The 10951-nt window shown below is 37.8% G+C and overlaps 1 protein-coding gene across 1 annotated transcript in view; it reads left to right on the forward strand.

Annotated features, from left to right (window-relative positions):
* Positions 1 to 10951, forward strand: part of MTA3 (metastasis associated 1 family, member 3) — a gene marked incomplete at its 5' end in the record, with an annotated part of 98787 nt that overhangs the window by 48967 nt on the left and 38869 nt on the right. Inside the window, one exon of the mRNA XM_010184603.1 lies at positions 8044 to 8130. Coding sequence (XP_010182905.1) covers positions 8044 to 8130 — 87 coding nt within the window. The remainder of the gene's footprint in view (positions 1 to 8043; positions 8131 to 10951) is intronic.

Below are 10951 nucleotides of genomic sequence, written 5' to 3' on the forward strand. Positions count from 1 at the left end.
CTTTTTAGAATATTAGATGTTGGTTTTATAATCATGTTTACTAGATCAAAGCTAAATGTTTTCCCAGCATATTTAACTGGGATGCTGATGATGTCAGTGTAGATTATTAGAAATTTACTCCATGGAGGCTTAAAATCTGGTTTTGAGTAATTATTTTCCCCTTAAGTACTTTAACACCAGCCATTCTTCATATGCAAACTCTCTACCTACTTCAGCAGTCATACAGAACTTGGTGAATGTTATTGTTCATTGTCCTTGTCTTATTTATTTAGCTGTCCTGTTGGCCATTTTCTTTCTTCTTTCCGAGCTATGCAAGTCAGGAGCAGCTTTCAGATTTAAGGAAGCCATATGTCCACTGTGTGATTAAAATAGGTTGTACTTTATGGAAGACATGTGTCTAGGGCTGGACTAGGATTATATTTTTAATCCTTAATACAAAATGAGAGTTAGTTTCTGAGATAAAAGCATTATACCTTTTAATTTATGTAATTGGCACTGATTTCTGCTGAATCATGAAGGAAAATTAATTTTAGAAGTTCACTTGAACCTTGAATCTTTTTATCAATATCCCTATTTCTTCTCACTCACTGCAGTAACTCAATTTTAAAAAAGATGAAGCTTTTGTTTAAGGAAGAGAAAAATAAAAAGAAACCCCTTTCATCTAACTATTAATCATCAGAATAGAACAAGTTATATACACAGTTCAACTTTAAAACGAAGGAGCGAAAAGCTGAGCTTTTCAGCAGAAAATAGTCATTCTTGTATCAGACTGGGAGAGCTGTGAGTGCTTCCTCTTTGTTTCTTTGGATGAAAAAATGCCACATCAGATTATTGTCAAGAGCAGAAACATTTTATTTCCCCCCACCCCTCTGCCCCGTAGTCTCTGTCTTTCATTGTTCTTTTTACTTAAAGCAAAATTTGGACCTTGCAATTTTGTCTTTGAATTCTGTTGCTTCCTAATTAGACCTTACAGAGATTGAAAAAAAAGTATCTTGTCAGTGCTTTTTGAACACAACATTCAAATTATTTTGTAATAGTGGAGATCAGATTATGCATAATTTTATTAATTTAACTCATGTTTCTCCATGTGTACACACATTCACGTGCACATATTCTGTTTCTGGCAATCTCTTTCTCTGGAATCATACAATTCTCTACAATGCTCTTAACCTGCATTGTCTTCACCATATTCGTAATTTACTAAAGCCTAGTAAGTAAATATAAAAAATTGTTTTCTAGTTTTGTTCATGTAATTACATCTGGTGACCTGTGTTCACTGCACTCTAGATTTTAATGTTGTAACTTTATCTTCCTAAATGCCTTGAATCCTTTTTAAGGACAGCTTGATGCAAGTGATTTTTAGAGGAGATATTTAATTAACAGTAATGATTTAATATGTTGAATACCACTGAATAATTACAATATTTAATGAATGTTTGTGTTAGTGTAACCCAAGTTAAAATTGTGCTTAGATAATAACCTGGCCAGAAGAGCAGGTCACCCGTGCTGTGATATGGCATGAGGTGGTTAGGACGTCCAAGAACTGATCTGGATTTTTTTCTCCCATGCTGGTGGGCTGAGACTTGAATCTAATGAGTGCTCAGGTGCTCATGTGATTCTCTGTGTGTGCCAAACAAGCACATGATAATATAACTGCACTTCACAACTATATTGCAGCAGGCACCATACCAACACTCAGAAGCCATAAAATCTAAAGATGGTAGGGCACTTACCCCAGCAGTGTACCAGGTTTTATGCCGCCTTAGTCTCATGCAATTTGTTGAAGTGCCAGGTTGTAAATGAAACTAATTCCCAGTTCTGAGAAAGCCAATCAGAGCTTGCTCATAAAATAAATGGATTTTTCCAGTCCACCTGAACTCATCTGCAGATACTTCTTTTGTCTTGGAGGGCATTGAAGCCTCTGAGAATGCTCATCTCAAGCCCAACATCCTTTTAGGTGAAACCAGATTTCAGATAGATAATTTTTTTATTCTTGTAATTCTACCCACATCATCTCCCTTGGCCCATTGCATCCACTGGCAAAAAATAAGATCCTATTCTATGTTGTTCATTCCTTCAGATCACAGAATCACACAGAATCGCTCGGTTGGAAAAGACCTCCGAGATCATCACGTCCAACCGCTCCTGTCTACCCCCTAAACCATATCCCTAAGTACCTCGTCTACCCGCTCTTTAAATACATCCAGGGATGGTGACTCCACCACCTCCCTGGGCAGCCTGTTCCAGCCTCTGACAACCCTCTCAGTAAAGAACTTCCTCCTTATCTCTAACCTGAACCTCCCTTGGCACAGCTTGGTGCCGTTTCCCCTTGTTCTATCCTCCATCACCTGGGAGAAGAGACCAGCACCCACCTCTCTACAACCTCCCTTTAGGTAGTGGTAGGTGGTGATGAGGTCTCCCCTCAGCCTTCTCTTCTCCAGGCTAAACAACCCCAGTTCCCTCAGCCGCTCCTCATAAGGCTTGTTCTCCAGACCCCTCACCATCCTTGTGGCTCTTCTCTGAACATGCTCTAGAATCTCAACAAATAGTTGAGAGAATCTCAACAAATAGTGCAGAGAATTAGATTTTTCTCATTAGTGAACCATATAGCATGACCCCTGCTCAAATGCCAGCAGGAGACGGTGGAGATGATGCATTTGTATCCCAGTTCAGTGTAGGGATGTTCACCAGAAGGTTGAGAAGGCATCTCCTGCTAGGAGCACAACCTGCTGTGAAAGTCTCAAACTTTGTTCTGCCTGGCGATAATAGACTTGCTGTAGTTGTTGACAATAAACTTGTCTGATGGATGTTTGGGCACAATTAGAATTGGTGAACTGTTTCAGTAAGAGGAAATTCCCATGCTCTAAACTAGGTGAAATACCTTCTTTATAATTTGAATATACTACTTGCTTTTTTTTGAAAGTTAACCAAAGCTACCCTGTATGTGGAAGATCTCTTTATTAGAGGAAACTATAGTGGGCATTCTTCTCCAGCCAGCCACTGACAAGACTGGATCTGTCCCCAGCTTACAAGCATGTTGATATATTCCTGGCAGTGAGCCATGTATCTGTGAACATTATTACTTCAGTACAGGAAGTTTTTTGAGGTTTTGATTTTTTAAAATTTTTTTTTCCTGCTCAGACAGAGTTTATCAATATAACTATATGTACTAATTATAGTAATTTTGAATTTTGGTAACTATACTCTGTCTATGTAGACATGATTGTCAAAACGTTTTCACTGGATGGTAATACATTATCTGTATAATTTATATAGTTATCTGAAAATGGGTATACTGTTCATGTTCAAAACTTAACATACCTTTAAATCTGCAGATTTAATAACAAGTTTCGTACTCAGTACCCACTTTATCTGATTTGATAAAACAAAGACAAGTGAAAATTAGACTATGCAAAGTGTTACTGATTTGTCTTTGTAAGCATACAGCCTATGGTTTGCTGACATAAAACGACCCATTCGTCTGAAGTGAGGAACATCTATGGGTATTGGTTCACAAACAATGTTTTACATTCTTGATTTTGATAGCTATGGAAGATCTTTTGGCTGCATCTAGGATGAAAAGATTTTCTCTGCTGTTATCTTTTAATACAGTTTGTGCTAGATTTTAGTAACCAGTAAAATAATTAAAAGAACACCCTGTTTTTTCCCAAAACTTTCTAAGAATACAATTCAGGGAATACATAGAGCACAGTACATTCATTAGATAATCTGAATTTTGATAGAGATGTGATGGAATGTCAAATAGAACTAACTCCCCAATGAGAGTGTCTCTGAGCTGAAGAGACATACAAACCTAGTTTAAAAGAAGGAAAATATTAAAAACCCCTTTCAAATCTAAAAGAACAAGCCTCATTCACTATCATCTTTTCCATTGCATTCCTGGTTTTATTGACCTCTGTAATACCCACAACAGTCATCACTTTTCTAGGTTAAGAACTTGGTCTGTTTAAACCCCCCTAAAGAATCCATCTTATGCTGTGATTCGTAATGGTGTTCCCTGGAGTTTTTCTGATTGTACTGTATACTCTTTAGGATTATGGTGCCCCGAATTACATGCACTTTAAGATACAGGTCTCCCATCATTTTAGAGAGAGTTGCTTTTTTTTTTCTATTTTCCTATCATCGTAATTTCTAATGCTACAGTTTTAATTTCTTTTTAAGTGACCATTCTAGTATTGTCTCAATATTTTTAGAAAGCTGTTGACGCTGACTCCATGAATTTTCTTTTGCGTGGTGGTGGTGTAGAACCCATCATTTTATCTGTATGTTACAGTCACTTTACCCTTAAAGAATTAATTTACATTTATAACTCAATGCTGCTTACGTCCTTTGCAATGAGTTTTAGCTTTGGTTATGCCCAGTAATTTCTTATTAGGAAACTTTTAACTCCCTAACCACCTGTTTTCCTGATCTTTTTTATGTTGAACGGCACAGATCCTTTGGGGATTACATAGACAATTTTAATTAGGTGCTAATTCCTGTAAAAAACTTCTCTCTTACCCTGTAACATCTGGACAGCAATGGTCTTTGGTGACACAGATTGTTAAAAGCCAACTGAAATGCCAAGTTAGATGCCGGAGCAGCTGCATGTGTACATGTCATGATTTGTTCAGAGGGTCCTGGCAGACCCATGACACTTGCAATCACAGGTTTACAGGATGTGTGGGTAGAAAGGGACCTCTGGAAGTCTCTAATCCCACACCTGCACAAAGCTCCAGTGCTCAGGGCCTTTTGTCCAGATGAGATTTGTGTATCTCCAAGGATGCAGTCTCCATGGCTTATCTGGGCCACCTGTTCTGGTGTTTGATCAACCTCACGGTAAATAATCTTCCTTACATCTAATGACAATTTCCCAGCTTGTGTCTGTTGCCACAGACAGCAATAGTATGTTGTCCTATCCCTATGTACCTCTTAGAAGGATCTGTCTTGGTCTTTTCTGTGCTCTGCCGCTAGGTGGTTACAGGTGGCAATCAGGCCTGCCTTTGGCCTTCTCTCAAGGCTGACCAGACCCTCAGCTTCTCTGTGTACATCCTATATCCAGCCCCAAACCAGACTCTCCAGTAGCTTGACTTTCTCCAGTATTTCCATATCATTTTTAATGGGGATCCCAGAACTCAGCACAGGGTCTGGATGTGGTTTCCTGAGGGCTGAGGGGAAGGGTTACCTCCCTTGCCCTACTGCCTGCACTCGGGCTGGTAAGGCCCAGTATGCAGCTGTCCATGTTGCAAGGACACGCAGCTGAATAATGTGAACATGTTAAACATGTTTTCCCTTTACAAGGTCTTTGTTGGCTCCCTCAATGTTTCCATATTTAGTTGTATGCCTCTATTAATAGTTCAACTCTTTTCCCAGTCTGCAGACCTACTTACTGAAGAACGTTACCACGTTTGCCATGTTTTTGTTCTCTTGAACTGAGACCGGTTTAAGCATTAGTTAAACACCAGTAGTGTATGTGCTCAGCAGTTTCTCTTTGGATGAATGTCACCTGGTCTTGATAACTTGTTTTTATTCATTAACTGGTTTGTTTTGAAATAGTTCCTGTGGATACCTTGATGTGACACAGTTCTCACACTTTCCTCGTAAAAGAATTTTGGAAGTGGGCTTCTTTAAGTTCTTCTGCAGTGAACACTGATGTAAAGAGTGCATTCAGCTTTTCTGCCACGCCTCTCTTTCTTGTATATTTTCCTCACACCTTGGTCATCTCCTGTTGCTACAAGCAGTCGCACAATTTCTGCTTTTGATATGTTTGAAAAAATACACTATCAAATATAATACTTTTTTAAAAAATTCTTTTTCACTGTATTACTGATCTTACTAATATTTTTATTGTTCAGATGGAAGAACAATATTATTTGGTTTTATAAATTGTTTTTAATTTTGTTTTTGACAACTTCCTACCTAAATCTTATTATACGGTTTTCCACTTGAGATTGATGCACAATCTAACTTCAGTGTTTTTCTGTATGGAGTGCATAAAAATAATGAACTTTATTAAACTTTTTATGGGAGTACCGTGTTGTGGATTAACGTTTGCTGCTATTGAACATATTTAACTGTTTTACTAGATAGGTGTGCTTCGGAATATCCACTTGGTACCTTTGATGAACACATATTGCCTCAAGCATGGAAATTGTGCTTTCTTTGTAGTCTGTGTTCTCAGTTAGCATATTAATATCTCACCATGATTCAATGTCTTTTTTTACAATGAAGACATGTAGATGGAAAATTTTCTTGCTAATTACTTCTTAGGCTATGCTTTGCTGTTCCCAAAGTAACTAGAAAATACTCACTGTGTAGTCTGTGCTTATTTTACTAAGGGAGACAGTGGAGACACATTGTTCTGCTCTGTCACTTAAAATATTTCAAGTGTTGTGGAATATTAAAAATATTCCAGGTACTAAGTTCAGTATATTTTTTTCCTCTGAGAACATTGTATTTTGTTATTAAAATAAACTAAGAAAGTTAAAGTTATTAAACTAATAAAATAAGAAAGTACTCTGTGTACTCAGCATTAGGGCTCTGGAACCTTTGGGCTGCCCAGATACCAGCTAGCATTTCCAGAACTGCTAGTAGATTCCTTCATATGTTGAAATAAGTTGTGTATTTTCTGCTGCACTGAAAACATGCTTGAATATACCGAAACACTTCTTTCAGTCACTGCAGTTGTTCTGTGACCTACATGGTTTTTGCACAGAGCTAGATAGAATATATAAAGAGATTGTAAATTGTTCTGTGAAGGGTCTTATCCTCTTTGTGTGACTGTGTACTCCATCTTGTCTGCTGGAATGAAGCAAACGGGAACATTTTGGTAAAACACAAGGTGGAGACATAGTGGAATTATAATTTTTACAATCTATTTATAATATCTAGTTCCTGTAAAGCCTGTTATAAAACACAGATCTGCATGTGCATATGTGAAGCCTATACAAGCAAAGGTGTACATATAGGTATGTGTACAGGGGAAGTAATTCCACGTGAGAGAACGCTAGCTCTACACAATCAACGTATGAATGCAGTTTTGTACAAAACAGAATACCTGTGTTGTAGGGATACTGGAAGCCCTGTATGGGGATTATTTACGTGGTTTTGGAAGGCAGATGATCCAATCATTCTGAGTACTTTTTTTTAAAAAAAAAAAGATGGTTTAGTTCCAGTAGTTTTGAAACAATTTACTGAAACCCAGTGTCTTGTGAATTTTTGCCTTAGATTGACTGACTTAGCTCAAAGCGTGAACCTCTTCGTAATAAAACTTCTATGTCTGGGGCATTTATACACATTCTCTGCTTGTGTATTTGCAATACCTTTAAAGGTGTTAGTTCATAGTTGTAGCATCAAATTTAAGGTAGTTACTGACCTGCTTATTTTCATTTACTTTACAGGAAGTTACAATTTTTGAGCTCTGTCAGATGTGGTTACAACTGACCACTTTGTTCAAAAGTTTGCTATAGTAAAGGTTTGGGGTTTTGTTTTGTTTTTTTGGTTAAGTGGGTTTTTTTATGCTTCACCTTGCCATGATAACCCCCGTGTTCCATATTACTTATTAAGAATTATATGAATCACCGTACCACACAAGTAAGATATGAGAGAAATCAGTAGTCTCAACTTTAAATCCTGCTTACCTCTATATTACCCCATTTAGAACCAGACAAGCTTGTAGAAAGCAATGAAGGATTCAATGTAAATTATTTTTAATAGCCAGAACTACTTTTGTTTTAGTACTCATGTTTTCATCTGTTTCACTTGCCTAGCTGTCTCCAAAAAGACTTTGTAAGCAAAAAATGCAATCAAATTTGTATAAGAACTTACATTAACTTAAAAAAAATTCATAATTTCACTTGCATGAATGAGAACACGGCTGCCTTTAAATATCCATCATTATTAGCATTGATGAAAAAAAGAACATGTGCTGAAAGGAAAAAAATAAATTTGTGGTAAAAATGCAAGTCAAACTGGTTGGTGTGCCCTAGTTGTATTTCTAATGGTGAAATATTTAAACTGAGTTTTATTCTTTAAAATTCTCAGATGCAGATCGACATTGTGAACTTGCTGGAAATCCTCTGAAGATAAAAAGCACCAGAAAACCACTGTCATGTATCATTGGGTATTTAGGTGGGTATCTGCCTCCAGAGAATAATGAACCAAATGAACATTCAGTGCATACTGATACTTAAAAATCCTATATGCATGGAATGAGAGATTTATGCTTTTAGTAACAAGAAAATTGTAGTATTAATAAATTAGTAAAAATTCTAGTTCCCTATCTGGCAAAACTGCATGATTGAACTTGCATGATGTAGGCAGGCGGCCTTCTGATACTGGTTTAAAATGGCAGCGTGAAACATGATGTAATTTAAAAGATGGAAAACAGTCTGTTGGTCTAAATAAAAAAAATAAGTGCTCAAAGGGGAGATACTCAGTATGCTCAGTGCTGCTCTGCTGTGCCCCTTGAATCCACTTGTAATACTCTTATGTACTTAAAAGGAGACCTCAGCCACACCGAGACACATCTTTTAGTTTGATAACATAATTTTAAAAGATGCGATGAAATCTGTACTGAGATCACATCCAAGAAGACAATGAACTCAGCTAAGAAAATGGGGAGAGGAGAAATTCTAGTAATTGTGATTCCTTATTAAAAAAAATCAAAATTGTCTTCTTTGCAAGGAACCACCAGTGATTAAATATTTACACAGTCATACAAGAGTCAGGATGCCCCAGAGCTTTTTATTAATCCTCAAATGAATATAGAAATCAATCAGTTGGTCAGAGGAGGAGTGAGTAATTCTGCAGTGTATTAATTCCATTCTACAGAAATGAATCTGAGGGTAGAGATCAGTCTTGATGTTTTGCTCACAATTTCCATCATAGAATCTCAGAATGGTTTAGGTTGGAAGGGACCTTAAAGTTCCCCAAGTCCAACCCCCCTGCCATGGTCAAGGACCCCTCCCACCAGACCAGGTTGCTCAAAGCCCTGTCCAACCTGACTTTGAACACTTCCAGGGAGAGGCCATCCACAACTTCCCTGGATAACCTGTGCCAGTGTCTCACCACCCTCACAGTAAAGAATTTCTTCCTAATATCTAGTCTACATCTACCCACTTCCAACTTAAAACCATTTCCCCTTCTATCGTTTCCTGCCCTTGTAAAAAGCCCCTCCCCAGCTTTCCTGCAGCCTCCTTTCAGGTACTGGAAGGCTGCAATGTTTCCCTGGAGCCTTCTCTTCTCCAGGCTGAACAACTGCAGGAGTTTGGGGTTTTTTTGTACTAGAACAAAGTAGACAGTAAGACTCTCTTGACTTACTGAAATAGAAATCAGCTATTAATAAAGTTATAACTGTTCTTCCAGAAGATCAGTTTTAACAAAATCCAAGTTTCAGAAAACTGGATAATGAAGATTTACTGCCCATTCTCACTGAATTTGATTCCTCCTGTCCTGGAGTTTAAGAAAAAAAACAGTGATAATTTTCTACAGGCATCCCAGCTGTGTGCATTATGTATGTTGTCATTAGAGTGGATGGAAAAAGGGCTGCTTTGATAATTCAGTGGAGCTGTGGTTGTGAGGGGACAATCTGGCAGGAGATGTATGGATCATCTGGCTGACCTCATCTGTGCAGTCAAAAGAAGAAATAGCAATATGTGTAATTGTAGAAGAAACTGCGTGTTTTTAGTGCCAGGTTATTTAGTCAGTGAGATGTCGTCTTGATACCTCTGGAAGCAGAAGTCTGTAGGTTGAATGGGAGTAAATGAATGAACAGTGTAGGATAGCATTATGTGTGCTTAGGTGAAGGTTTTGTAGAACATTAATAGTTCTAAAATATACCAGGTATCTGCAGAGTCCACTTAGCATTTGACTATATGGGAAGTGAAGTGATCTCACTACAGTTGAAGGTAAATTATGTGTGTCACAGGGATATGAAGGCTACCCAGTGTAGCTGTGGACATGCATCTGAATTAGCTGTATAAGGATGGATAGAAAATGGCTTTTTGTTTGCCATTTAGCTTGGTGGGGTTTTTTTTAGTTTAGTTTGTGACTTTGTTTGTGATCTTTGTTTGCATGCTACAGTGAATAAGTAGTGCTTGAATTATTTTTCTCAAAATTTAGTATTAACTATCATGTCATAGTTTATACAGGAGATATTTATATTTTTTTAAAAATTATTTCCATGCCATTCCACAGACATTTATATGAATACAGTTAACTATGTCTCTCAGGGCACGACAATTTTCATCCCTATTGGTAAGGCAGTGAGGATTTCAGTGCCCTGCTTCCCTTTATCCCCATTCTGCTTCTTGGCTGCCAGCTCCACAGGTGAGGTGGGTTAAGCATTAAAAGTAGGCCCTGTCCTCTAGGGAGCTGGGGCTAATCCCCTGTAATCACTTCAGTCGTCACTGTGCTTACTAAACAAACCCCCTAAGTTGAGCCCCTGGCTAATTAAATGTCCTATATTACCTCCTAGTTATGAGGAAACCAGGCTAACATTTCCAGCTGGGATGCATGTGGAGGAGATGAGATGAGAGAGGTGCAGCTGCTTAAGCACCTCTGGAATCCAGGATGCTTACGTAAGCGACTCAGTAGGAGACATCTACTTTGTTTGCTTTGGTTTTCTTTTTTTTAACCTTAGTGACATTAGGGAACATGGGGAAACGTTTTAAAGTTGTTACTGCTATTTACTTGTTTGAGGATGCAACCTGGTCTTATAATACTGGTTCCTAATAAGTCATTCAATTACTGTTTCTCATTGCTGTTTTATTTTTGTTTCAGAAGTGATCATGCAATCTGAGTCTGGCCAACTGGTTATTTGTTGTGTGGCTAAAGGGATAATTTGAGTTATTTGGATGTTATAGTTAATTCTCAAAGTTAGGAGAATGTGCAGGTGGAGAGGAGATTTTCAATGAAGTACTAGGCAATAGAACAAGAATAAGAGCAGCAG

This window comes from Mesitornis unicolor, unplaced genomic scaffold (genome assembly GCF_000695765.1).
Source record: "Mesitornis unicolor isolate BGI_N332 unplaced genomic scaffold, ASM69576v1 scaffold8245, whole genome shotgun sequence".
NCBI lineage: Eukaryota > Metazoa > Chordata > Aves > Mesitornithiformes > Mesitornithidae > Mesitornis > Mesitornis unicolor.